This window comes from Balaenoptera acutorostrata, chromosome 19 (assembly GCF_949987535.1).
Source record: "Balaenoptera acutorostrata chromosome 19, mBalAcu1.1, whole genome shotgun sequence".
Classification (NCBI taxonomy): Eukaryota; Metazoa; Chordata; class Mammalia; order Artiodactyla; family Balaenopteridae; genus Balaenoptera; species Balaenoptera acutorostrata.
Window position 1 is genome coordinate 52,684,679 of NC_080082.1, and position 26,349 is coordinate 52,711,027.

At 54.4% G+C, this 26,349-nt stretch overlaps 2 protein-coding genes and 1 long non-coding RNA gene across 6 annotated transcripts in view; 2 read left to right on the forward strand and 1 right to left on the reverse strand.

Annotated features, from left to right (window-relative positions):
* The window catches only part of RYR1 (ryanodine receptor 1), a 116,732-nt gene extending 106,892 nt beyond the window's left edge, over window positions 1-9,840 (forward strand). For all 4 annotated transcript variants that reach the window (XM_057533766.1, XM_057533767.1, XM_057533764.1 and 1 more), the window contains 12 exons: window positions 220-471; window positions 1,309-1,439; window positions 3,441-3,483; window positions 4,646-4,776; window positions 4,878-4,938; window positions 5,319-5,465; window positions 5,923-6,057; window positions 8,048-8,204; window positions 8,623-8,687; window positions 8,778-8,878; window positions 9,056-9,107; window positions 9,603-9,840. In XM_057533766.1, coding sequence (XP_057389749.1) covers window positions 220-471; window positions 1,309-1,439; window positions 3,441-3,483; window positions 4,646-4,776; window positions 4,878-4,938; window positions 5,319-5,465; window positions 5,923-6,057; window positions 8,048-8,204; window positions 8,623-8,687; window positions 8,778-8,878; window positions 9,056-9,107; window positions 9,603-9,698 — 1,371 coding nt within the window. In that variant the 3' untranslated portion in view covers window positions 9,699-9,840. The remainder of the gene's footprint in view (window positions 1-219; window positions 472-1,308; window positions 1,440-3,440; window positions 3,484-4,645; window positions 4,777-4,877; window positions 4,939-5,318; window positions 5,466-5,922; window positions 6,058-8,047; window positions 8,205-8,622; window positions 8,688-8,777; window positions 8,879-9,055; window positions 9,108-9,602) is intronic.
* A 155-nt stretch (window positions 9,841-9,995) lies between these two features.
* MAP4K1 (mitogen-activated protein kinase kinase kinase kinase 1) lies at window positions 9,996-25,054 on the reverse strand. Its single transcript, XM_007180020.2, has 31 exons — window positions 24,920-25,054; window positions 24,693-24,750; window positions 24,489-24,579; window positions 23,691-23,755; window positions 22,150-22,205; window positions 22,012-22,059; window positions 21,813-21,855; window positions 21,651-21,723; window positions 21,067-21,198; window positions 20,577-20,639; window positions 20,385-20,466; window positions 19,627-19,743; window positions 19,331-19,409; window positions 18,798-18,856; window positions 18,680-18,723; window positions 18,558-18,602; window positions 17,787-17,829; window positions 17,187-17,349; window positions 17,011-17,093; window positions 16,539-16,623; window positions 15,459-15,535; window positions 15,308-15,368; window positions 14,426-14,534; window positions 14,281-14,339; window positions 13,992-14,095; window positions 13,289-13,463; window positions 12,962-13,024; window positions 12,671-12,760; window positions 12,516-12,586; window positions 11,783-11,838; window positions 9,996-10,116 (listed from the first exon to the last, which is right to left on the reverse strand). The coding sequence occupies exons 1-31, from the start codon at window positions 25,016-25,018 to the stop codon at window positions 10,047-10,049; spliced, it is 2,463 nt and encodes an 820-aa protein (XP_007180082.2). The 5' UTR covers window positions 25,019-25,054; the 3' UTR covers window positions 9,996-10,046.
* Window positions 13,227-15,067, forward strand: LOC130705648 (uncharacterized). The gene is made up of 3 exons (XR_009005992.1): window positions 13,227-13,440; window positions 13,983-14,103; window positions 14,990-15,067. It is a non-coding gene; the product is annotated as an uncharacterized LOC130705648 (long non-coding RNA).
* Window positions 25,055-26,349: the final 1,295 nt, after the last annotated feature.

Below are 26,349 nucleotides of genomic sequence, written 5' to 3' on the forward strand. Positions count from 1 at the left end.
AAGACGAATCAACTCTGTTTTCAGTCCTCCTGTCACTCAGTTCAATAGTCAGATTCCCAGGACAGAATCTGATTTGCTAGCTAGGGTCCTGGGCCCACCCTTTGATCTTGATGGACAGTCCTGCCGAGACTGTATCTGATGAGGGCCCAGTTCTGGGTGTGGCAGACCAGGTACCAGGACACCTGGTCCCCACCCTGACTGACCTCTGTCCCCCTTTAGGTCTCAGACTCTCCACCAGGGGAGGATGATATGCAGAGCTCAGCAGCTGGGGACCTGTCAGGAGCAGGGTCAGGTGGAGGTTCTGGCTGGGGCTCGGGGGCCGGAGAGGAAGCAGAGGGCGACGAGGATGAGAACATGGTGTACTACTTCCTGGAGGAGAGCACGGGCTACATGGAACCTGCCTTGCGTTGCTTGAGCCTTCTGCATACGCTGGTGGCCTTTCTCTGCATCATTGGCTACAACTGTCTCAAGGTGGGTCATGACCACAGTCTTGGGGCTGGGGCGTGTGTGTGTGTGTGTGTGTGTGTGTGTGTGTGTGTGTTTGGAGGGGATGTGTGCCGGGACAGGGGCTGGGGCATCTCACACAGTGATTGGGACAGAGGGGGGTCTAGGGTTGGGGTATGGCTGGGGGACTGAGTACAGGATTGGGGTCTTTAGCAAGGGTGATATTCAATCTGGGAACTGATACGGGTCGCAGCTGAGGAGATGGGTCCTGTGACGATGTTAATTTCTGGATCAAGAAGCAAAATTTGTCATTCGGGAATATTTATTTTCTGCATGTTGGTCAGTTGGTGAATTAATATCTGTGAGGGTCTGTGGGCCTCAGACATAACATGGGTGCCAACAGGGGGATGTGGATTCTGACATCGACTATGCCTGGAGCTTGTGATGCCCCGTAAGGTGTATTACGAAAACTTCAGTATGGGTTCCACGAGAACTGACTCTTCAGCAAATCTTGATACTTTACAATTGGACGAACAGAGCTCTTTTGGCTTAGAAGTTTTGCAAGTGCTGTTCCCTCTGCCTGGAATGCTCTGCCCCACTTCCACCTCCTTTCACCTGCCTGTTTTATTCCTCCTCCTTCCCTTGGGAGGCCCCAGGCTGCAGCAGGTGCCAGTTCTGGGCTCTCTCGGGTTTTTTCCTCATCCCAGCCCTGACTCTCTGACCACGTTTCCCCACTACTACCCTGATCACTCTGGGAAAGCTCCTCTGATGTGGGGTCTCACGAAGGCTCCAGCAAGATGTCCTAGCTCCTGCCGAGGCTGTGGTCTCCTGACACCCACCCCTTTGCCTCCCTGCATGATCTAGGTGCCCCTGGTGATCTTTAAGCGGGAGAAGGAACTGGCCCGGAAGCTGGAGTTTGACGGCCTCTACATCACAGAGCAGCCTGAAGACGATGACGTGAAGGGGCAGTGGGACCGGCTGGTGCTCAACACTCCGTAAGGGCCCACCCCAGCCTCGTGGTGGGTTGGGGAAGCAGAGCTGGGTTTCCACTCCAGTCCCAGCCCAGGCCGCAAAAGACCGGAGTTCCAGTCACTGCCGGTCCTGACTCATTCTCCCCAAGCCTTTGTCCTCCTCTTAGTAGTACAGACAAATTTCCCGTGCATTAAAGTACCTCTGGGGGTGCTGCTGACACATGGAGGTTCCTGGGCCCCAGCCCTGGGGATTCTGGTTCAGTGAGTCTGAGGTGGCGCCCAGGAACCTGCATTTTAAATTCTGTCCCCACGTGCGATTCTCACCAGGTGCCATGAGTGGGAAATATATGAAATCATTTGGTTTTTAACCTGAGCCCAGAGAGGAAATGAGGGTTGTGAGGGCAACGTGGTGGGACTCTGGACCCTCAAAGTACACTCCCAGCCCATTCCATTTTCCCCCAGGTCAAGTCCCATCTTATGTGTTCGTACAGCGGGGCTGCATCCTTAGAGGGAGGCGTGTGTAGAGTAAGAACACCAGGTCAGGTTGGAACCCTGGGTTGGCCTCACTCTAGCTGGGAATTATTGGTCCAGTTACTTGGCCTCTCTGTGCCTCAGTTGCCTTATCTGTAAAGTGGGGATATATAATAGCACCGATCTCACTAGGACCTTGTGACAATGAAATGAGTTAGTGTGGTTTCTGGGGCACTGTAAGCCCTAGGTGAGGGTTGGAAGTTATTTTCTTTTTTCTTTTTTTTTTAATGAAGACACCTTTTTTTTTTTTTTTTTTGCATCAGGCTTTAGTTGCGGCATGCGGAATCTTTGTTGAGGCACACATGCAGGATCTTTCATTTCCGCGAGCAGCCTTTTCCTTGTGGCGCGCGGGCTCCAGGGCGCGAGGGCTCGGTAGTTTGCGGCATGCAGGCTCTCTCGTTGAGGCGCGCGAGTTCAGTAGCTATAGCGTGCGGGCTTAGTTGCCCCGTGACACGTGGGATCTTCCCGGACCAGGGATAGAACCCACGTCCCCTGCATTGGAAGGTAGATTGTTTACCACTGAACCACCAGGGAAGTCCCGGAAGTTATTTTCTTATGGGGTCCTGCCTAGTGAAGTGGTGCAAGGAGAGAGAGAAGCCATACCAAGGACATCCTATACTCTCATTGTCACCATTAAAGACACATTTAACTTACACACATTCAAGTACACATGCTTAAAAGAGAGAGAGAGAGACACCTATTTAAAATGGTGTCTGCCCAAGACCTTGACTTCTAAATACCATTTCCCATGACAAGGAACCAAACTCCACGAAGAAGTGGCAGATTTCAGGGCTGGGTTGGGGAAGTGTAAGATGAGCCTGGATTATCTTGTTATGTCAGAAAGCAAGGGTGTGCTCACTGAAAAGTGGTGACATGCTGAAAGGACCCTGCTGCCAGCTTAGAAGGGGCTCCCCGTGGACAAATCAAGGACAGTCTGAGCATTGATGAGGATAGGAAGTGCCACAAATTGAAACACACATCAAATAGGCCTAAATCCATGGACTCATAATAAATCTCCACTTCACCCCCCACCGCCCCCAGCAAAACTCATTGGCCCACCTTTGCAGGGTGTTGGGACATCAACTCATAAATTAGAAAACTGGTAAATAAAGGGCCAGAATCATCAAATAAAATTAAACAGTGTGAGAAAGCACCCCGGAGCCCGAGCAGGGCCAGGCTGCTGGTCCCGACTCCCCCCCCACCTGAGTGCAGTTCTGGGGCCTTTGCACATCCCAGCTCCGAATGCGAGCCGCCTGCCTCACCTGGGCTCCACCAACAACAGCAGCGGGGGAGGGCGGGGTAAGAGTTGACCTTGGGCAAAAGTTACCTGCCCTGGGGTCTTTAGAGCCTGACCCTGAGTGAGATGTGACCCCTCTGTCTCCTGTGAGAAAAACATTGGAATTCCAACCCCCACCCCCCCACCCCCGCCCCGGCCTGGCTGGTGGCTCCTATTCCCTCCTACCCTAATGTCTTGTGGCTTCTTTCTCTTGGCAGGTCTTTCCCCAGCAACTACTGGGACAAATTTGTCAAGCGGAAGGTGAGAGGATGTGGATGGGGAGGTGGAAGGGCCTCCCGGGCTGGGTTCCTTGCTGCCACCAGGCCATCCAAACCCCGTCAGGCCCTTGCTTCATGTGTGACCTTGGCCAAGAGGCTTTGACTGTCTGAGGAGCACCTCAGATTGCCAGTCTGGAAGTGGGCATGACAGTCACCCCTCCCGCTCTGTAATGAGACGATACATGTAACAAGCACAGCATAGTGCCTGGCACAGAGTAAATACTCAGTGAATATTAGTTTTGAGGGAGGAAGTAAGGCATCCTATTTTCAGCACACAGACTCTGGTGCTAGACTGTCTGCTTTTCTGTTCCTAGCGGGGTCAACCTTTCTGTGCCTCAGTTTCCCTCATATTCAAAGCGAAGTAATGAGGGCAGACCCCACCAGGTTGTTGTAAAGGTTATATGACCTACTACAGGAGCAGTATCTGGCACATAGGAAAACATTCAGTTACAATCATTCAGTCACTCAACAAATGTTTATTGAGCACCTACTGTGTGCCAGGACCTGTTTTAGGGACCTGGAATCCAAGCAGTAAACACATTTGGACCCTCAAGTTGGAAAGACAGAGGAGGAACACATTTATAGCATTCAGGTGGTGATAAGTGCTGTAGAAGAAAAAAGCCCCGCAGAGGGGTGGGGAGTGCATGGGTATCAGCACAGACAGGTTGCTCTTTCGCGCAGGGTGCTCAGGAGGTGAGGGAGTGAGGCAGGTGGGAATCTGGGGGAAGGGTGTCCTGGGCAGGGGGAACGGCCAGTGCAAAGGTCCTGGGGGAGGAATGTGCCTGGTATATTTGAGGAGCTGTGAGGAGGCCAGTGTGGCTGGAGCAGAGTGAGTGAGGGGTTGAGTGGGAGGAGATGAATTCATAGATGACGGGGTGGGGGCGCCAGTTATATAGGATTCCTTGCCTACCTGCCTAATAATAATAAATTATCCCAATTAATTTGGCTACTGAGTAAACTGGACCTTTATCACTTTGGGACCTTCCCCCTGAGGATCTGAAGAAAGCTCTGGCCCTTCTCCCCAGAAAAATGCACCCCCGATCTCTCACACAAAGTTCAGAGTGTCCCCAGACCCCCCCAACCATGCAGGCTATGACCTTCCCCACTCTAGTTGTGTCTGCACAGCCCTGTGCTCCCCTGCGTAGGTCTTGGACAAGCACGGGGACATCTATGGGAGGGAGCGGATCGCCGAGCTCCTGGGCATGGATCTGGCCACGCTGGAGATCACAGCCCACAATGAACGCAAGCCTGAACCACCGCCGGGGCTGCTCACCTGGTGAGCCAGGGGTGACCCTGCACAGGCCTGGGACAGGCAGGGGAGGTGGCCAGGGTCTGACCCTCCAGCATCTGGCCATCCCTCTTCCCTCCACCCTACAGGCTCATGTCCATCGATATCAAGTACCAGATCTGGAAGTTTGGGGTCATCTTCACAGACAATGTGAGGAGGGCCCTGTGGGGGGGGGCGGGGAGGGGCCTGCAGGAGAAGGGCCCGAGGGCGTTGGGGGCTCCACCCCCAGGTATCCCCGACCAGGGACTGACTCCTGACCCCTGTGCACCTCTGACCCGCCCAAGGCTCCTTACCACCCAGAACACTCTTGAATTCCCAGACTATGTCCTTCTGCGGAGGGTTCCCCAACTCCCTGCAGAATGGCTTCCCACCCAGAGTGCCCCATTGTTCCTGATCCTCCAAATAATCCCTAGCCAGAGATGGCACCCTGACCCGCAGAGCATGCCCAACACTCTCAACTGTTCCCTGGCGCCCAGAGTACTCCTTGACCCTCATGAATGCACGCTGACCCCAGCTCTGTGTGCCCACAGTCCTTCCTGTATCTGGGCTGGTACATGGTGATGTCCCTCCTGGGTCACTACAACAACTTCTTCTTTGCCGCCCACCTCCTGGACATTGCCATGGGGGTCAAGACGTTGCGCACCATCCTCTCCTCTGTCACCCACAATGGGAAACAGGTGTGGAGGGGGCCTGTCTGAGGGGAGTGAGCCTGGAGGGACGAGCTTGGCAGTCTGAGGAGGGGTGGAGAGTGAGGGCTGGGCAGGTAGGGTGAGGAGGGGCAAGGCTGGGCGGGCTGAGCCAGGGCGGGTGTGGGTGGTGAGACCCCAGGGGGAAGGCCACCTGGGCCGAACTGGGGCAAGGATAGAGAAGGCTGGGGACTTCCCTGGTGGTCCAGCGGTTAAGACTCTGTGCTCCCAGTGCAGGGGGCCTGAGTTTGATCCCTGGTCAGGGAACTAGATCCCACATGCTGCAACTAAAGATCACACATGCCTTAACTATAGAGCCCCTGTGCCACAACTAAGACCCAGCGCAGCCAAATAAATAAATAAATATTTTTTAAAAAAGGTAGAGAAGGCTGGGCATGGGGGAGGGGCAAACCCAGAGTGGAGCTGACGGCCCCTTGCCCATCCCCAGCTGTTGATGACTGTGGGCCTCCTGGCGGTGGTGGTCTACCTGTACACCGTGGTGGCCTTCAACTTCTTCCGCAAGTTCTACAACAAGAGTGAGGATGAGGACGAGCCTGATATGAAGTGTGACGACATGATGACGGTAAGCCCCTCCCCCCAGCGCTCTTGGAACAAGTTACTGACCATCCCTGACCCTTAGTTTTCCCATCTGTAAAGGGGGTTAGTAATAGAACCTACCTGTAGACTTACTGTGAGGGTTCAGTGAGCTGACACTTGTGAGGTACATTGAACAATGCTCAATAAATGGTAGCCACTGTTGTAATAGTATCTGAGCTTTTCAAGCTATCCTTATTGGAAAGGTGCTCAGGCACGGTGCCTGACTTACAAGCCATGTGATTTGGGGTTGGCTGCTCAACCTCCCCATGCTCTGGTGTCCTCACCTGTGAAATGAGTGTATAATAACAGCGCCTACATCCTCGGGTTGCTTTTAGGACTCAGTGATGCTCCCTGACCATCTAAGATTTAAAAGTCTTAGAATAGTGCCTGGCAGGTATTAAGGATTCCGTAGATGTGAGCTACTATCATTATTATAATGAAAAGTTTCACCCAAAGCATGCTATCCGTGTTTTTGTTTTCTCTTCTATTCTAGTAGTGGTGGTCATAACCCAAACTGAGTTGTTTTTTTTTTTTCTAAACTCCATCTTTTTTTTTTTTTTTTTTTGGCCTTACCACACGGCTTGTAGGATCTTAGTTCCCTGACCAGGGATTGAACCTGGGCCCTTGGCAGTGAGAGTGCAGAGTCCTAACCACTGGACAGCCAAGGAATTCCACTAGACTCCATCTTTATTTTTATTATACTCCAACTGAACCTTAGCATTTCCTCCACTTGTGAATTTTTTTTAATTTTTATTTATTTAGTTAAAAAAATTTTTTTTGGCCGCACTGTGCGGCTTGTGAGATCTTAGTTCTTTGACCAGGGATCGAACCTAGACCCTCGGCAGTGAAAGCGCAGAGTCCTAACCACTGCACCACTAGGGAATTCCCCCCAAATTAAGTTTAACCTACTATAGGCATGGGCCACAGTGGAAAGAATCATCCCAGGGCTTTATCTCAGAGATGGCCTGTAATCTGGCACTGTGCTCGCAGGATCCACTCAGCCTGACGTTTGAGGCCCCACCAGACCTGGTCTTGACACTTTGCCTTGTTCCCATCAGTCACTGGTCTTAGCTCTTACCCAAGAGAACTGGGTTCTCTCACTTCCCAGGGACACAGAAAGAACAGTGTAAAGTCTTTCCCAAGTGCCAGGCAGACCACATCCCTCCCTCTACTCAGAACCTTCTTGTGGTTTCCTGATGCCTTCACCATGGCTTACAAAGCCAGGGAAAAACCAGCCTGGCCTGAGTCTAACCAGAGTCCTTCTTGCTTTTTGCTCTCTGGCTGCCTGGTCCTCCTTCAGTTCCCCTAAGATCATGTGTTTCCTCCCAACCCAAGCCCTTTGCATCTGACATTCTCTCTTCCTCCCTTCCCCAGCCCTATGTACACACAACCCTTCACTTGATGCTTCACCTTCAACTTAAATGCTGCCTCCTACAGGAAGCCCTCCATGACTATTGGCTGGACCTCATTTATCTCCCTGCTCGTGCTCACAGGAACTCTATTTTCCAGCTTCACTGAACCTCTTTCAGTTCCTCACAAGAGCAAGATGCATTCTTTCCTCCCCAAATGGTGATGAAGCACACGTGGTTCTCTCTGCCTGGAACTCTCTCTCCCACCTAACATTTTCTTCACGTTCCAGCTCACACATGTCCCCTCTTCTAGGAAGCCTTGCCCAATCACCGCAGGCTGGGCCAGGCTTTCAAAGCTTCAACGCTTCCTGTGCTTCCCCCATCTCACCACTGATTACACTGTGCTTTCCCTGTCCTGGCCCTGAGCCCTCCCTATCACAACCCTGATCATTTCTGGGCTGTCACTGTCTGATGCCAAGTTTGTGAGCCCTGTGAGAGGAAGGTTCAGTGCTGTCTCAGTCATTACCATGTGTGCCCTGCTGCAGCTAGCCCAGCGCCCTGTAGGTGCTCGGTGAATGTCGAATGATTGAATGCATGACTAATGTGCTTCTCACCCTGCCCCCGCAGTGTTACCTGTTTCACATGTATGTGGGTGTCCGAGCTGGTGGGGGCATTGGGGACGAGATTGAGGACCCAGCAGGCGACGAATACGAGCTGTACCGGGTGGTCTTCGACATCACTTTCTTCTTCTTTGTCATCGTCATCCTGTTGGCCATCATCCAGGGTCAGTGCTCCTCGGGGTTGTGGGAGTGGGGGCTCTGTGCCCAGAGGCAGACTAGCTCCTTTAAGAGTGCAGGCCCAGGATCACATCAGCCTGGATTCATATCCTGGCTCTGCTTCTCCCTACTGTGAGACTTTGGGCAAGTCACCACTCTGAGCCTCAGTTTCTCCATCTGTAAAATGGGGTTTTTTAAATTATACTAGCCTCGTAGGGTTGTTGTGAGAATTCAATCAATTCATAGGTGGTAAATGTCTGGCTCATGATAAGTGCTCAATAAATGCTAGGTATTATTATTTTTAGGAAGCAGGGTGTGATTAGGGAGATGAGGATGGGAGGCAGGACTCAGACGTAGGTAGCCAGAAGAGGAGGGAGTCTGAACTGGGTCAGAGGTTGGGCACTGACTTGCGCCCTGCCACCCCAGGTCTGATCATTGACGCTTTTGGTGAGCTCCGAGACCAACAAGAGCAAGTGAAGGAAGATATGGAGGTAGGTCATATCTGGGGGGCGACCCAGAGGGATTATGGGACCCTGCGGGGTTGAATGGGCCTTGACTCTGATATCTCCTGCCATGCACAGACCAAGTGCTTCATCTGTGGTATCGGCAGCGATTACTTTGATTCAACACCACATGGGTTCGAGACTCACACACTAGAGGAGCACAACCTGGCCAATTACATGTGAGTGTGGGCCCACTGGCCAATCAGTAGGGTGGGGGCGTGGCTGCCGACAGCCGGCTCGAGATACTGGCCAGTTAGGGGAGGGGGTATGGTGTCCATGTGGGTGGATTCCCAGCCAGCCAATCAGGAGAAAGTAAGGGTGATTGCGACCTGTCTACTGCTGCCTCCCATCCCCAGGTTTTTCCTGATGTATCTGATAAACAAGGACGAGACAGAACACACGGGTCAGGTAAGGGTGTGTTAATGGGACGACAATGGGCAGAGACATGGTGAATTTTTTTTTAATTGATTTATTTATTTACTTATTTTTGGCTGCATTGGGTCTTCGTTGCTGCGTGTGGGCTTTCTCTAGTTGCGGCGAGCGGGGGCTACTCTTCATTGCGGTGGCTTCTCTTGTTGCCGAGCGCAGGCTCTAGGCACGCGGGCTTCACTAGTTGCAGCATGCGGACTCGGTAGTTGTGGCTCGCGGGCTCTAGAGCGCAGGCTCAGTAGTTGTGGCGCACGGGCTTTGTTGCTCTGTGGCATGTGGGATCTAACTGGACCAGGGATCGAACCCGTGTCCCCAGTATTGGCAGGCAGATTCTTAACCACTGCACCACCAGGGAAGTCCTGACATGGTGAATTTTAATATAAGGTCAATCAGCAGGTGACAGTAAAAAGCTCATATCAATATGAAGCATTTGAAGATGTGACCAACCAACCCTTCCCCATCCCCCACCCCTAGGAGTCTTACGTCTGGAAGATGTACCAAGAGAGATGTTGGGATTTCTTCCCAGCTGGCGATTGTTTCCGCAAGCAGTATGAGGACCAGCTTAGCTGAGACACCCCCAGCTGGCCCTTCACCCCCACCTCAAGGTCCTTATTCTCACAGCAAGCCCCTTAGCCCCCAAATCCCTCCCCGCAAGGCGGCTGGGGGAGGGTGACCATGTACTGGCAAAATAAAGTCTGTGCTACACCCCTGATATCATTGTGTTGGATTGTTGACATTTGTGGGGTGGGTGGGCATACAGGAATTCTGCCCTCCTCTCCCCCACCAACCCAAGAAGACCAAGATGGCAGCAGAGACTGAAGTCATGTTTATTCGGAGACAGGGGCATGTCGTGATCACTAATGTGTGTCCGCTGGGGAGGGAGGGGTGGGCACTAGTTCCTAACACCCCCTCAGGGACTCATTCCTGGATGTAGAGGTTGCTGGGGGCAGTAGGATCATCTGCTGGGCGTGTCTCCACCACCACAGGCCTGGGGAAGGAAGAGAGAAGTCAGTTCATTCATTCATTTGTTCATTCCTTCATCTGCAGAGGAGTTTATAGAGTCTTTGCCAGCACAATGCTGGGCTATAGCAGTGAATGAGCACACGTGGCCCCTGCCCTCAGGGAGCTCAATCTAGAGCAGGAGACCAACATGAATCAGTGAATCAGATGAGTGCAAAGAAGCATGAGGCACATAGCAGGGAAACCTAGCCCAAGGGGTCAGCCAAGGTGCCCCCAAAGAATGGATGGTGGAGCCTGAAAGAGGTTCAGGAGGGAACTTGGTGAAAAGGCAGGGAAGAGTGTTCTGGGCAGAGAGAACAGCCTGTGCAAAGGCCTTGAGGTGGGAGAGAGCCTGGGGTTTGACTGCAGAAGTCATGGTTTGTGGGCTGTCACCAGGATTGGGTACTTATCTTGAGGTCACGGGAAGGACTTAAAACAGGTGGAGAGTGACACAATCAGATCTGGATTTTAAAAGACCCCTCTGGGCTTCCCTGGTGGCACAGTGGTTAAGAATCCTCCTGCCAATGCAGAGGACACAGGTTCGAGCCCTGGTCTGGGAAGATCCCACATGCCATGGAACAACTAAGCCCGTGCGTCACAACTACTGAGCCTGCGCTCTAGAGGCCGCGAGCCACACTAGTGAGTCCATGCACCACAACTACTGAAGCCTGCGCGCCTAGAGCCCATGCTGTGCAACAAGAGAAGCCACCGCAATGAGAAGCCCGCGTACTGCAACGAAGAGTAGCCCCCAGCTCGCCGAAACTAGAGAAAGCCTGCGCGCAGCAACGAAGACCCAACACAGCCAAAAATAAAGAAAGAAAAAAAAGATAACATCACCAGTAATGGGACAAAACATGTGCTTCCTGATCTGATGCAGTGAAAGGACACACCATCATTTCTGTGGTATTCCTGCCCCAAACACTTAACCTGGAAACCTCAAACCCAATTGAGGGACATTCCGTAAAACAAATTTCCTGTACTCTTCAAAAGAGTCAAGGTCATGAAAAGCCAGGAAAGTCTGAAGAATTGTCCTAGGCTCAAGACTAAAGAAACATTACTCGAAAATGCAGCCCATCATCCTGGATTATATCCTGGACGAGAAAAAAAGTATTATTTTTTGGTTATAGAGAGCAAGGGCATCATTGGAACAACTGGTGAGACTTGAATGAGCGTGTGAATTAGAAGGTAGTGATAGTTCAGTGTTATTTTCTTGATTTTGACAGCTGTATCGTGGTTTGTAAGAGTATGTCCTTGCCTTCATTTAGGAAACATACACTGAAGTATTTAGGGGTAAATTGGCATCACGTCTGCAATTCACATGCAAATAGAAAAAAATTATACATATATGAAAGGGAAGAATAAAGCAAATGTGGTTTAAAAAATAATATATGGGGAATCTGGGTGAAGGGGATACACAATTTTTAAATTTTCGCAACTTCTCTGAGAGTCTAAAATTATGTCAAAATAAAAAGTTAGGATAAAAATTTAAAAAATGAAAATTCCACCTTGGCTGCTGTGTGGGGAATGGACTATGAGGGCAGAGATGGAAGCAGGGAGACCAGGTGAGAGGATGTCCAGGTCAAGATACAGGTGGCTGGGGATACCTCCGGATGCCCTCTCCACATCAGAAGCCCCCCCCCTTCCCGAGTTCATACCTGGGGGAGCCAAGCAGACGGAAGGTGAGGGTGGGGTCTCTCAGCTCCTGCAGCAGCTGGGGGGAAAGGTGCTGTGTCAGTGCCTAGAAGACTCCTCCCCTCTCCTTTAAAGAGAGCAGGGGACGAGGTCTCTGAACTCCTCAGGTCCAGAAATAATCATTCTTGCTAACACTGCTCATCAGCTGTGTGACCTCAGGCGAGTTACTTAACCTCTCTGCACCTCAGAGTACTAACCTTTTAAATCATAGTACCTACCTGATAGGCAATCACGAAGATTAAGTAAAATACAAAACTGTAAAGGCAGAGCCTGACACATGGTGTTCTGTGAGCTAAGCACCATTTTTCACTCCATTTTCCACTCCATTTTCCGGATGAGAAAAGTGAGGCACAGGAAGATTAAGTCATTTGCCTAAGGTCATTCAGCTGGATTCCAACCCAGGCAGTCTGGGCCACGCTCTTAACCCACATATCTCTACAGTGACCCCATTTTATAGTTGGGAGCCTGAGGCTCAGAGAGAAGCAAAGTCCCTTACACAAGGTCACACAGTGACCCTGGATGAGGTCTGGACCTAAGAGACACTGGGGTAGAGAAGGGGACCTGTCTGAACTGAGCCTAGAGGAAGCTTCTCCTCCAGGACTTCACACCCTGACTCGGTTCTCCCAGTCCATCTGATGAATGAGATGACTGACATGGGAGAGGCTGGGTTGCGGGTGCTGGGATGGAGGAGCTTACCTGGTCCGAGCCTAGAGCCCACACCTGCACTCCATGCTTCCAGAAGGCCTGGAGCCGACCCCCGACCATAGCTGGGAGGAAAGCAGTGCCTGTTACCCTTGGCTTTCACTTAAGCCTCCAACCTGGACCCCGGACCCTATCATCCCGGCACATACCCACGGCCTCCACTGCTTCAGTCATGGGGATCTCTGGAGTTCGAAGCCCCCTGACTGGGGCCCCCTCTGGGGTCACCAGCTTCAGAGACCCTAGAAGGAGGTAGAGCAGGGGTTTTAAGAGCAGTAAGCGGGACTTAGAAGGTTACGGAGGGACCAGACAATAAATTCAGCGTGAGAAGCAAAGCAGGACGGGCAAGTACTGGAGGGGCTCAGCGTTTCTGAGAGAGGTACGGGTTCTGGGGATCAGAGATCTAGGAATAGTGGGGGAAAGGGAGGGAGGAAGGTTCTTACCGTCCATCAACACCATCACCTTGTCTTCCTCGACCTGAGTCACCTGTACTGGTCCCTTGTGCTCTGCTTGAGAGGCGGGGTGGGGGGTGGGGGTTCAAGGACCCATTCCACCTCACTCCGCCTTTCCCAAGCAAGCGGGCTAAACCTCGCCCATCATAGAGTTCCCCACTCCCCTATCATCAATCTCACCAATTATATATACCCAATGTTCTCCCGCTCCCTCTCGTTTCAACCCCTTTCTCAATTACGCCTCAGGCTAAGCACCGTCCAGCCACCCAGACCCAACCCTCCCAAACTGATAAGCCCCACCCCTCCCAGAGCCTGCACCTGTGCTCATCTCGCCCAGCCAGCAGGAGAGCGCGCCGAAGCGCACGGTGTGGAAGAGCACCGACTTCGCCGGCCGCCCGGGGCTCACGCCGATGCACACGGCGGGCAGCTCGGAGCCTGGCCCGGTCAGCAGTGCAAACACCGGCAGAGGCGTAGGTAGCGGGAACAGCACCTGCTGCGGAACACGCAGGGAGGGGCGGGCTCAGAGGAGGCTTGGGGCGGGGCCTGAGAAGTGGCGGGGTCTTGGAGGACAGTGGGCGTGGGGCTTCCGAAGTATTTCCTAAGTATTTTCTTGCCAAGAAACTTCAGGGGGTGAGGCCTCAGAGGGCTTAGAAATTGACGGGTGTGCCCTCAGAGTGGGCGTAGCTTCCGTTTGGGGGCGTGCCGCCTTGGCGACAGAGAGGCAGGGCCCCCGGGCGCTGTGGCCCCAAAGGCAGCAAAGTCCCCTTAGAGACTCAAAGAACCTGAATGGGGTCTCCTTAGAGATGGGGGGAGGGGCATAGGGCCTGAAGAATAATTAGGCCAGGGGTGAGGAGCGGAGCTGAAAGATCAGTGAGGCGCCTCCAGGTGGGCGGGGCCTTTGGGAGATTGGGGCGGGGCCTCGGGTGGAAGGCCGGGTTCGTGGAGCTCTCAACAGAAGCGTAGAGTGGATGGTCCTGGCCACCCAATCTGACAAAGTCCCCAGCGTCTGCAGGCTCCCTACCCGGACCAGCAGGAACTTGTTCATGGGCTGGTACCACTGAAGCAGGACCACGGATGTCTCCAATGCCCCACACAGGAAGGGGCCCCCGGAGCTCGTGCCCTCTGCTGTGGAGGTAAGGATGGGTTAGGCTATATCCTCTCTCCCCTGCTCCGCCCCCCAAAGGCCACACATCTTTCCCCGGGCTCTGTTCACCCTGCCTTAACTCTGCAATCCTCTCGGGTCGAGAGGGAGTCCAAGTCCCGCCCATGGCCCCGCCCCCTCTCTGCACACCCATGGGGTTTTCTCTCACCCACACAGCACGCCCGGCAGCCTTTGGTGTCCTGGATTTTAGTGGAGACCATGTTCTTCCTGCAGAAGAAGGGAGGCGTGAATGGGGGGAGGGACGGCAGAAATGAGGCATTAGAGGGGTCAGAGGTGCCACTGCGGGCTGGTACCTTGCCAGTAGCCGGTGGGGGCTAATGTGAGCGATGGGGCTTCCTGCTCTGGCCTCTTTCCGTTCCAGTAGGCCCAAGATGCTATGAGAATACAGGTGGGGGGTCTTTCCTGCAGTGTGTGTATGTAGGGGAAGCAGGCAGTTATAGGACACTGCACACTCCCACCTTTTCCCTATCCCATCACTTGGCCCCGTTCTTTTAAAATGCCCAAGGCTTCAAGTCTCAAGCACCTTTATTTACTCATTTTTCACGCAACATATTTTAAATGCCCACTGTAGGCCAGGCACTGTGCTTGGCTCTGGTGAACAATGGTGAGTAAAATAATTACGTTCCCTACCCTCATGGTGCTTGTAGCCACATGACAAATGATGAACACTTAACCAGTCAGATGAAGTTACACACATTACAAAATTTAAGAAGAAACATATCTACAAATTCTGCAAAAGTTTGTCATCACAAACTTTTGGCTTGGGGTCTCCTCATAAATTAGAAATTCTTTTACGCAAAGTGTTTATAAAACAATGACACGTAATTTTAATCTACAACTTGCTCGCTCTATTTTAGTAAAGCATGGAACAAGTACTGACTGTCATCTGAACATCAAAGAAATGTAAAGACTGACTTCTTGTGGAAATTACCTCAAAACTGACTTGAGAGGTGGGTACTCCTGTGAGCCCCATTTTACAGATGGGGAAACTGAGGCTCAGGGAGAAGTCTCTTGCCCCAAGTCCCACAGTGGAAAAGTGGCTGGAGTTTGAACTGTAGGCTCTGTGAAGGGGGAGCCTAATTTTTTTTTCAGCCGTGCCCATCTATCTCCCAACCCCTTGACCCTTTACTCCTTAAGTTCTGACTCCCCACCCTCCCACCCAGCCATAGCCAGACCTGAGAGAGACATGAGGACATTGTTGATAGAGTACACCCAGGTAGTCCGGCTAGAAAAAAGCTGCAGAGGAAGGGGAGATGGCTCCTGTAAGGCCCCAGCAACCCCAACTCCAGCCCCCACCCTTGGCCCATCCTAGGTCCCGCCCCTCACCATCTCCAGCGTGGCCTCCTGATCATTTCGGTTCAGGATGAAAATGCCTTCCTCGGCCCCCAGGAGCAGGTGCTGGTCTGGGGAGCACAGACATGAGGATGCTGGGACCTGCCTCATCGTGGGGGACCTCCCAGAACCCCCTATGGCCCCAAACACTGGTACTCTGTTCCCCAGCCCTGACCCTCAATTCTCTGCTCTCCCTCCAAACTGACACTTCCGGCCTCTGTTTCCCCAAATCTGAACTCAAACCCTGACCAGTTCCCCTGAGCTGATCTCACTCTCACCAGCCTCTGACCACCACTGGTTCTGGTGGTTCTTCCATCCCTGACTCGCAAATCCTGACCCTCTGTCCCCTCAATTCTGCCCCCAACATTAGATGTGACTCCCCGAATAGCCCTCTAAATTCTGTCCCTCTTTCTCCCCAGTTCTGGTCCCTGAATGCTAATCCTATCTCAACACTGATCCTCAGACAGCCCTACATATGGCTTTTTCTGTCCAGTGTGACCCCGAAAACTCTAATACTGTTTCCTTAACATTTATCCCTCACTGACCTTGTCTCCACATCTTTGATCCCCAGACTCCCTCCCTTTCTGCTACATTCTAACCCCTAAAACTCCTGGCCCCAAAAACCTACAACTGAGGTTAATGGGGTCCAACTGTCCTGGATCTTGTACCCCAAACTCTGACCTTTCTGCTATATCTGACACTCCTTTTTAAAAATTTAGTTAGTTAGTTAGTTAGTTAGGCCACACCGCACAGCATGTGGGACCTTAGTTCCCCGACCAGGGATCAAACCCGTGCCCCCTGCAGCGGAAGCGCGGAGTCTTAACCACTGGACCGCTGGGGAAGTCCCATGTCTGACACTCCTGGCCTCCAAACTCTAATTTTCCTAGTCTTCACTCTCAAACCCATCTTCACTCTACCCATCTTTGATCCCTCAGCTCCACCTGTATCTCCTGGCTCTGCCCCTGCCTCAGCTCTGCCACTCCCTCCCCCTCCCCTGTCCCTGCCTTTGCGCCTTCCATTAAGGGCCCTCCCCGTCCCCCCGCCACATTCTCCATGACCCTCCTGAATGCTCACCCTTGGTGGAGGGGTGCGTCCAGGCTGCCGTGCTGTGGATCCGGAGGGGGCAGCCGTTGAACAACTTTACAAGAAGGGCACACCCCTGGGTGGGCCATGGGGGCGGGGCAGCAGCAGATCCAGCAAAGGGGAGGGGACAGGAAGGCGGGTGGTTAAGATTTGGAAGCGAGAGTGCCAAGGTTCAAATCCTGCCTCTGCTTCCTCAAAGGTTTATACCTTGGAAAGCTACTTACCCCTCTGTGCCTCAGTTTCCCCAGTTTGAAATGGGGGATAATACCTATCTCTACGACACCTACCGCTTTCTGTGAAGGTATACACCTTGCAAAGACACGAGATCGGTGTCTGGCACAGAGGAACTGCTCAACATATGTCACTTGTTATATTATTAGTCTTCCCAGCCCGACCCCCCGACTCCCACCAGGCGTCCCCAGCCCCATCCAGAGGTGAGAGTCCTCAGCATGGCTGGCCTCACCTTTCTCTTCATCTTTTCCTTCTTGGGGGGCAACAGTGGGGGCTGGTCAGGTTCCCGGGGGGCTGGGTTCCAGAGTGAGGGTTCTGAGATGGGGTGGGGAAAATCAGCCCCCAAAACCCCCCTACCCCTGCCCCACCCCACCTCCGCCCACCCCCCACCCCAGCCTGCCCTGTCACCTGAGTGGGCAGTTAGGTGGGGGCTTCGGGTGGCTGGGGGAGGCCCAAGATGGGGGGTGCGTGGGGGAGGCCCACTGGCACATCGGACCAGCACCCCCGGGCTCAGCTGTCCCTCATCCCCAGTCCCCCCAGGACCCTCGTCCGATGGAGAACGGAACTTGGGCTTTGGAGAGAGAGAAGGAGGGTGGGGGAATACATTAGATGATCTGAGAGAGAGGGCGCCCTGCAATCTGCCTCCACCAGAACTGACAGTAGGTCATGGCTCTGACCTTCCCCACGATGTCCGTCCACCACTCCAGCCTTCCCCTCTAACCCACGCCCAACATCAACACATGCCAGCAACTAAAGGGTGAGTGTTGGGTGCAGCAGGCGTTTCCAGGGACCAGCTACTGACCAGTGTCCATCGGGCTAAATATTTTGAGTCCCACCCCTAGGGTCAGGGTTACCACTTCCAGATCCCAATGTGCTTAACAACCCCGTCTTCCCAGACTTCAAAGGACCCTGCATCCCAGACTCCAGCCCTAGAGGGCTCAGTATCCCAGCATCTATGGACTCTGGCCTCCTGGCCCCCTGGCCCCCAGCTCTGACCCAGGGCCTTACCTTGGGGGGCAGCGGAGGAGGTGTGTCTTCTGCAGGGGTGGGGCTGGAACACAAAGATGGGGTAAGCAGGTGCGGGTGTGGGGAACAAGCACTGGGGAGGGTTGGGGCCAGAGGTCTGAGCTCAGGAGGCTCAGGGGTGACGCGGTCCGGGCTGGGGCTGAGGGCTAAAGGACTGATAGCCATGATGATAATAGTAACAGCAACTCTTGGATATCGAGTGCTGACAATGCATCAAATCTCTGCATCTTCACGCCTGCCTAGGAACACAGATCATGTGAGCTCCTGGGGGTCAGGTTCTCACTTGGTGCCGGGCGCGCTGCCCGTGAGCCCATGACAGACGAGACGTGTGGAATGGATGGGTGGGCCCTGAGGCTGACACAGGCCTGGGGCTGGGGGAGATGGGGGCCTGGGCCGACTGCTGGGGCTGAGGGCCTGACATGGGGGAAAGTTTCAGCCTGAGGCTGGGTGAGATGAAGAAGGATGAGGGCTGGGGGGTTGAGGGTTAGGGCTGCAGTTGAGGCCTGGGGGTGGGAGCAAAATCTGGCAGGAGCTGGGGACTGAGATGTAGCAGGGGGCCCAGGGTGGAGTGGGGGTGGGGTTGAGGGTCAGGAGTACGGGGTGAAGGAAGGTGGGGGCATTGAGGGTCCAGTCAGGGGTCAGGGATCAGCGCTGAGTGGTAGAAGGAAAGCAGGGGCTGAGGCTGGGGTCGGGGTGGAAGGAAGGCGGGGTAGGAAGGTGGGAGCTGGGTGGGGGCCCGTGGAGCTGTCTTACATGTCCACGTCGTCGTAATCATCATCGGACTCCGACAGGTGCCTCCTGAGGACGGACAGGTATGAGCCTCGGGTGGTCCCCACATGTAGCCCAGCCTCCCTCCCACCCTGAGGGTCCCTGACCTAGGACTGCTGCTCCTGAAGTCTCCAGGGGGCTGTAAGCGAGCCTGCGGGATAGTAAAGGGTCAGCAGTGGCCCAGGGGGAGGGGAGGGCGGCTGGGCGGCAGGGGAGGCCTCTCACCGTGTCGGCTGTGGGTCTGGACTCCATGCCTCTGAGCTTCCTGAACTCCATGTGCCGCCCTGGGGGTAACACACAGTGAGCTGGGGACGTGGATTGGGGAACAGAAAGAGTAGAATTGGGGGTGGGGTCTGGGATCAGGGTCTTAGGACTGGAGCTGTCTCTACAGGGGAGGGATCTTGGTTTACAGGGGTCTCATTTGGGGGTCAGGGTTTGAGATCAGGGAGCTGGGGGCTCAGGATGGTTACAGAGTGTTTGTTTTGAGGTTCCACCTGGGTACCAAGGATCAGACAAAGATTTCTGAGGTCTCTGGGAGTCCTGGTGGTTGTGGGAAGTCTCAGGGGGTCTGTGTGCAGGACAGAGAGGTGGGGGTCTCTAGAGTCATTTTGTAGATCAGGTGGTGATGAGGTTTTCTCTGGGGTCTCCTGTGGGGTCAGATGGTGACGGGGGTCTCTGGGGTCTCTGGCAATCTGATGAGGGGGCATCTCTGGGCTTATAGGGTCAGGTGTCCCCAAGCGTAAGGATTCTCTACTCACGACAGCAATCCGCGTCTGGGATCCCCAGAGAGCTGGAGCGATGGGTGGATCTGATCCGCCGAGGGATGGCGGGGGGGAGCTGGGCAGAGTGGCGGCTGCATCAGGCCCATGCCCTCTGGCAGCCCTCACCACCCTGTGGGCCCAGCTTGGAGCCCTTGGCCCTCCCATAACCTCTGTGCCTCCAGCCCTGTGCCAAGCTCCCCATCCTCACTGGCTTTTTTTCTTCTAAGAGAGGCAGCAAGGGGGTGCTCCAGGCAGGGGAACAGTGTGAGCAAAGTGGGGGGCGGGTCCCTCACCTCAGGCTCCTCATCTTCAATCTCGCCAACAGGGGCCCCCTTCCCTGGGTTCCTCAGTTTGTCAAGAAGATCTACGATCAGGCCTCTGTTTAGCCCAGGCTGGGACACCAGTTGATGCTGGGGGAGGGGAGGAGGGTGTCAGCAGACAGAGGGCTGGGCTGGAGAGAGAGGGTTGGGACGAGGGGCTGGAGAACCCATCTAAGGGAATCTGGTGGGGAAGTTGCCAACAGAGGAAGAAGGCAGGGAATTCTGGGGACCTGGGGGATTCTGAGGAGTCTGACGGAATTAGAAGAATTTAGGGTAGGGGACTTCCCTGGCGGTCCAGTGGTTAAGAGTCCCCGCTTCCACTGCAGGGGGCGCGGGCTCGATCACTAGTCAGGGAAATAAGATCCCTCATGCCGCACATCGCGGCCAAAAAAAAAAAAAAAAAAGAATTTAGGGTAGTTGGAGAATTCCAGAGGTGTCTTAGAGGGGACTGGAGTTCCCCTGGAATTCCAAAGCACACCCAGGAATGGGTCCTGAAGCCCTTGGGAATCTGTGAGTTTTAAGAACTCAGTGTATCTTGGACAAAGGTCTGAGATACAATTTGGAGAGTCTTGGGGATCCCTGGGGAATTCGGAGGGACTAGGGACTTTGAAAGGGCCATGAGGGTTCTGTGGAATGAAATTATCAACGTTCTAGGGAGCTGTGGGAGGCCCTGGGGGATTCCGGGGGTGAGTCTGGGAAGGCTTAAGGCTTCTCTGGGAGGGGAGGTTTACACTGAGCATCTTGGTGGCGCCGGGTCGTTTCTTGGGGCTCTTAGTGAGGGTGACTTTGACAAAGTTGTGGAAGGCAGCCGACCTTGGGAGGAAGAAGGCAAGTTCTGCGGTGAGGGCACCAGAGACCCTCCCCTCAGACCATCACCCCTGGCTCCACCCTCCCTCTCCCTCCTTCCCATCAACCTCTCCTACCATTTGCCTTTTTCCTTTAGCCTTGGGGGCTGGTAGCCACTCTTGGTCATGAGGAAGAGAACTCTATAAGAGTAGGACAGAATATGGGGTTCAGACTTTCCAGTGGAGGTCAGACCTCGTGGCTCAAGGGAACCCCAGTAGCACTAAGATCAGCAGAGAGCCAAGTGAGGGACGGAATGAGAACGAGGGTTAGGATTTCCAAGGCGTGGGATGCCACTTCTAGGGGATACTGCTTATCGCATGACAGAGCTCCTGCAGTCTCGGGGGGAGCCTCAAGATGGTGCTCCCTGTATCGGGGGCTCCTGGTGTGGAGGGCTGCAGAAAAGGCTTTCTGGGCTGAGGGGAGCCTGAGGGTCTCGGATGGAGCTCAGAGCAAGGGGGTGTCTCCTGTAGGGGGTCTTGTGGTGGGGAAGCAGGCTGGGGGCTGGTGTCCAGGGTCAGAGTTGAGTGGGGTCTCTGGGAGTAGGGGGACCTGCCCACATCTGCCTACCTGAGAGGGTGCACGTCAAAGAGCGGTGGTTGTAGCTCGGCTAATTCGATGGCTGTGACGCCCAGGGACCAGATGTCACACAGCTCATTGTATCCCCCCTTCAGGGCCACGGCCGCCACTTCTGGAGCCATCCTGGGGGCAGAGACCCTCAGAGAGCCCAGGCTGACACAGGAGGGGGAGGGGAGACTTTTTGGGGGGTGTAGGAGAGAGAGAAGGAGAACGGGGCATACAGAGAGACGGATGCAGAGAGAAACATAAAGATGGAGAAAGACAGACATAAAGACGGAGCGAGGTAAAGGCAGAGAGGCAGAGACAGAGAGAGAGGGAGGCAAAGGTGGACAGATATGGAAAGACAGAGAGATCGGGATAAAAATCAACACAAACACAGAGAGGAACAGGTGGAGGGGGCACAGGGAGTCCTAGGTAAATGGAAAACTCAACAGGGAGCCCAAGAGAAGACAGAACATTCAACAGAGCAAGGTAGAGGCAGGGCAAAAAGCCAGGATGGAGATTCCCAGAGATCCAGGCTGGGAAAAGCCACTGCCCCCTGTACCACCCCTAGCTGCCAGCCAGGCACTCCTCACCAGTAGGGTGTCCCAATGAAAGAGAGGCGTCGAGCCAGCGTTGCCCCGATCTGGGCCGAGATACCAAAGTCAGCTAGAGGCAGAGGGAGAGACATAGTGACCTCCCCTGCCCCCTCGGGCCCCCAGCCAGTCCCCCTCCAGACCCCCACCAGCCACACTCACCCAGTCTGACCTCCCCAGCATCGTTGATGAGGATGTTGGCTCCCTGGGGAAGAGGGGGCGGTTAGAGGCTGTCAGAGATACCCCCCAAGTCCAATGCTGCAGCCACTCCCTGGTCCCACACCACCCTGAGCGGTCCAAGCACCACTCCCATATCCTGGGCTCCCCAGCCACCAAGGCCACCTTTCTGCCCCTAGACCACCTTGATGTCCCGGTGTATCTTCTTCTGTGAGTGCAGATAGGCCAGTCCCTGGGGAGGAGGGTGGACACGGGGGCTGTGAGTGTCCGGGGGCCGGAGCAGGGCCCTGCCCCTACCCAAGCCCACAGAGCATCTCCTCACCTGGAGCACTTCCCGGCAGACATAGCTGATCTGGAGCTCTGACAGGGGGCCTGTCACTGCAAAGGTCACCCCGGTGCAGTGTTGGGTGCGGGCCAGGCCCCTGGCTGCCACCCACACCAGCTGAGAGGGTGCCACATAGGGAGGGGGAAACAGGATGGGACAAGTAGGGGGAGGAGGCAAAGGGGTGGTCAGCAACAGAGAGAGGGGCAGCGATGCAGGGAACCAGAGGCCGGAGGGAGAGAGATTCATTCAACAGATATTTACCGCGTGTCTACTGTGTGCCAGCCACCGTGGCAGGCACCGGGGATACAGCTGTGGACAAAAGAGGCAGAGATCCCTGCCCTCATGGAGAGAACATTCCGGTGGGGGAGATGGACAGCAGACAAGATAAACAGGTAAGATATACAGTACGTGAGATGCTAATAAATAGTAAGAAGAAAAATAAAGCAAGAAAAGACAACAGGAAATACGTGTGGGAAGGGGTATGACATTTTACACAGGGTGATCAACCCTGAGAAGGTGACGGGGGTGAAGATGGGAGCAGCAAGTGCAAAGGCCCGGAGGCAGGAGAGTGCCTGGTGGGTCTGGAAAGCAGTAAAGTGGATGGAGCGGAGATGAGGTGTGTCCGCTTGGGGTGTGCCAGTGGGGGTCAGACTCGTGGGCTGTGATGAGAAATTTGGGCTTGGCTTTGGAGGGAACTGGAAGGCATGGGAGGGCTCTGAGCAGGGGGTGATGTCACTTTGTAAAATGAGGAAAGGCAGAGAGAGACAGGGAGAGAGACAGAGAGAGAAAGAGAATCAGGAACAGACCCAAATTGAGGCAGAGAAAGAAAGACATGGTCAGAGAACAAAAAGTGGGAAAACAGACACGGTGAGAAAGAGAGACACAAAGGGGTGAAGAGGATACACTAGAGAGAGACAGTAGACAGAGGGGTCAGAGACCAGGTCTGACGGGCTGGTGGGGTAAGTCATTTCCTCTGTGGGCCTCAGTTTCCCCCTCTGAGGACTTCTTAATGAAGTCCTTCCTTCCTGGCATTTGAGGTCTGAGGCTGGAGGGAGACCGGGAGATGGTCGAAGATAGAGGAGAGCATCAGAAATCTCGAAGTGATCAGAGGCCCACCCCGCCCACACCCTCCAATGCTCCGAGAGTGAAAAGCAGGCTAAGAGAATCAGAAATGCATTCACTATTAAATGAACATGTGGGCACCGATGATGAGCCAGAAATGCAGAAATACTCAAACGCATGAATACACCTTGGTGAGAAAATGCAGACACGGGGAAGATGGGGCAGGGGAAGTAGAGGGGATCATTGCATGCAGAAAGACTGGGGCTGGACTCTCAGGTCCTGGAGGACAGGGCTCAGGGCCCGCTCGGTCACCACAGTATCCCTAGCATCTTCCAGGCCAGGCCAGGCCCAGAGGAGGGGCTGGCTCACTGTGTGAAATATGGACCGTAAAGACAGTCCCAGGAGACACAAAGGCAGAGAGGACAGGGGAATTGGGGGGGCAGGGGCTACATGGATCCCCTTGCCCTTCCTCTCACCTTGGTAGATGTCCTGGAGAGAACCAGCCCCACAGAATTCCATGCAGATCCAGAGCTTCTGCAGCCTATAACAGTTCAAGAGCAATACTAATAACAGCAGTAATAAATTATTATAGGATACCTCCTGGCTCACTGTCCATCTTATTCTAGTTCAACAAGAACTTTAATGTAAGAGCTGTCATCTCTCTATTGCCCACTACAGTGAGATCATCCCATTTTACAGATGGGGAAGTTGAGGCTCAGAGAGGAAATACATGTTTAGGGTCAATTTGAATGGAACCCAGGTCTTTGGGCTCCTGACCCATGGCATCCTCTGTCGTCCCATGCTAACCTAGGAGACAGGGTAGAGACCTCACAGGTTGTGGAAGTTCGGAGGGGACAGAGGAGCTAGGATACCAGGTCTGGGGGACAGAGGACATTATTGGGGCATCTGGGATATTAATTTGGGGGTCAGGGAACTTAGGGGTTCATATTAAAGGAAATGAAAGTGAAACTAGGGGACCCGAAGGGCAAGATGATGAAAGATTAGTTTTAGGGGACTTGGTTTCAGGTTTGGTTACTATGAAGGGATCAGTTTGGTGGACCCCTAGTCAGAAATGGGAGTTATTTATTGGAGATTAGATTTGGGGGTGCTCTGGTCAAAAAAGTGGGACTTTGGGCTGGGGATCAAGTTAGGAGTGCCCCAGTTAAAAATGGGGGTCCAGGATTAGAGGTCAGGTTAGGGGGTACCCTGTTCAGGAATGGGAGCTCGCGGGTAGGGGCTGGGCTGGGTGTCAGGGCAGGTCTGAGGCTCATCACCAGAGATAACTCCCATGGTAGGCAACGATGTTGGCGTGCCGACAAGTTTTCAAGATGAGGATTTCCTTCTGAAGTGTGGAAACATCATCGTCTGCAAGGAGGGGCAGAAGAGAAAAGGCTGCTACAGGGAGGGAGTATGGGGGAGATCCCAGTGTCCCAGGAGGTGGGCGTGTGGGGAAGAAGCTCCTGAGGTCCTCTCCTCACCAGGCTCCATCTTCACCATCTTCAATGCCACCAGGTCCCCCGTCACCTTGTCTCGAGCCTTGTAAAGGGGAAGTTGGCAGTCAGGCGGGCTCCATTCGCCCGAGTTCTTCCTCAGCATCCCTGAACCAAAGCCAAGGACTGGGACCCTCTCACATCCCCTTCCCTTCTTGGGCCTCACCCCAAAGGTCACCGGTTTGAGGGTGCTGGAGAAGGAGGGGGTTCCTCACCTTGAAGACTTCCCCATAGGTGCCGCCACCCAGCCGCTGTAGCAGGTCATAGTGGTCCCGGGGATCCCTATTAAAGATGTCAGGGTCCACGAAGTCCATTCCTGGGGCCCGGAGCTGGGCCTGCGCCCAGGGGCCAGCAGGGCCTCAGGGCTCGGAATGCTGTCACCTCCCTCCTTCCCCACACGCCCTGCACCCGCCTTGCCTCCACCGGCTGTGGCCTCCCCCCTCCCCACTCTCGCTTCCTGCCCCAGCACGGAGCTGTGCAGCCGGCTCCACCCCCTGTCCCCTGGGCCCTAAGAGCCTGTGAGGGGCAGCTTGCCTTGGGACCCAGGGGACCCCCCCCCCTCCACTTCCAGGGCCCTGGGCTGCATGTAAACCAGATGCAAACTATCTTAATTGTGACCTGGAGGGGTGCCCTAACACTCCCTCCCCCGTTCTGGGCGGCGGCAAAAAACTACAGTTGAACCTCTGCTGAGTGCTTGAGTGCTGGGCCACAACTCAGAGATGGCAGGTCTGCACAGAGATGGCCATGCAATGTATATCACTGCTCACCGGGGGCACATACATGCACTTAGTGGTAACCTCCTGGGCGGTGCGAAGACCAGTCGACATGCAAATGCCTGGATATCCGTGTGCACATATGTGGATGTACCCAGAGCATATACGTGTGACACATGCATGTGTATTCATGCCTGCAGTGTGCAGAATCTGTTCACACATCTCATGACGGCACACACGGGGCACTCGCTTTCACCCACAAAACGAGCCGGAGGGGTCCAGGAAACCCCTCACCCCGCCCCTGCCGGGCAGAGAACAACGGCTTTGCGGGCCGCTACCCCTGGCGTTAGGATGGAGTGCGAGGAGCTCAGGATCCTGCCTCAGGGGCCGAGGCCTGGGCCAAAGGGGACCTCAGAGAGCACATTCCTCGGGACTTGGCCACGGCCCAAAAGGAATCTATCTAACACGTGCATTCCAACACAGTTTTGAGTTCACGGCCGCGCGCAACGCGACGTGGGTGCAAGCCGCCAGGAAACAATCTCCTTCACTGGGAGTTCCCGCGCACTTCCCAAGGACTGGAACTGGACACGCGAGGCCCCGGAAGAGCTTAGCCCCGCCTCCTCGCCTCTAGAGGCGCCTGCGCACTGGGCTAGACTAGGTCTTTTCTCGCGCCGTTGGTTCTGCTCGGGTAGAGCGTATGCGCACGCGCTAACTGAGCCGCTGGGAAGAAGTCACGTGGCAGCCGGAAAGCGTGGCAGCAGCCTCCAGAGCCTCCCCACACCTTCATCGCCCCTCGGGCTGGAGAGAAAACAAAGACGTAGTTTCCGTTTCCGCCAGCTCTTCCTCTTCCAGTTCTCGAGGACGCAGTGCCGGCAGGGACTTCGGCTGCAGCCCTGGTGTGGGAGGCGACAGCATCATGGCGATGTTCGAGC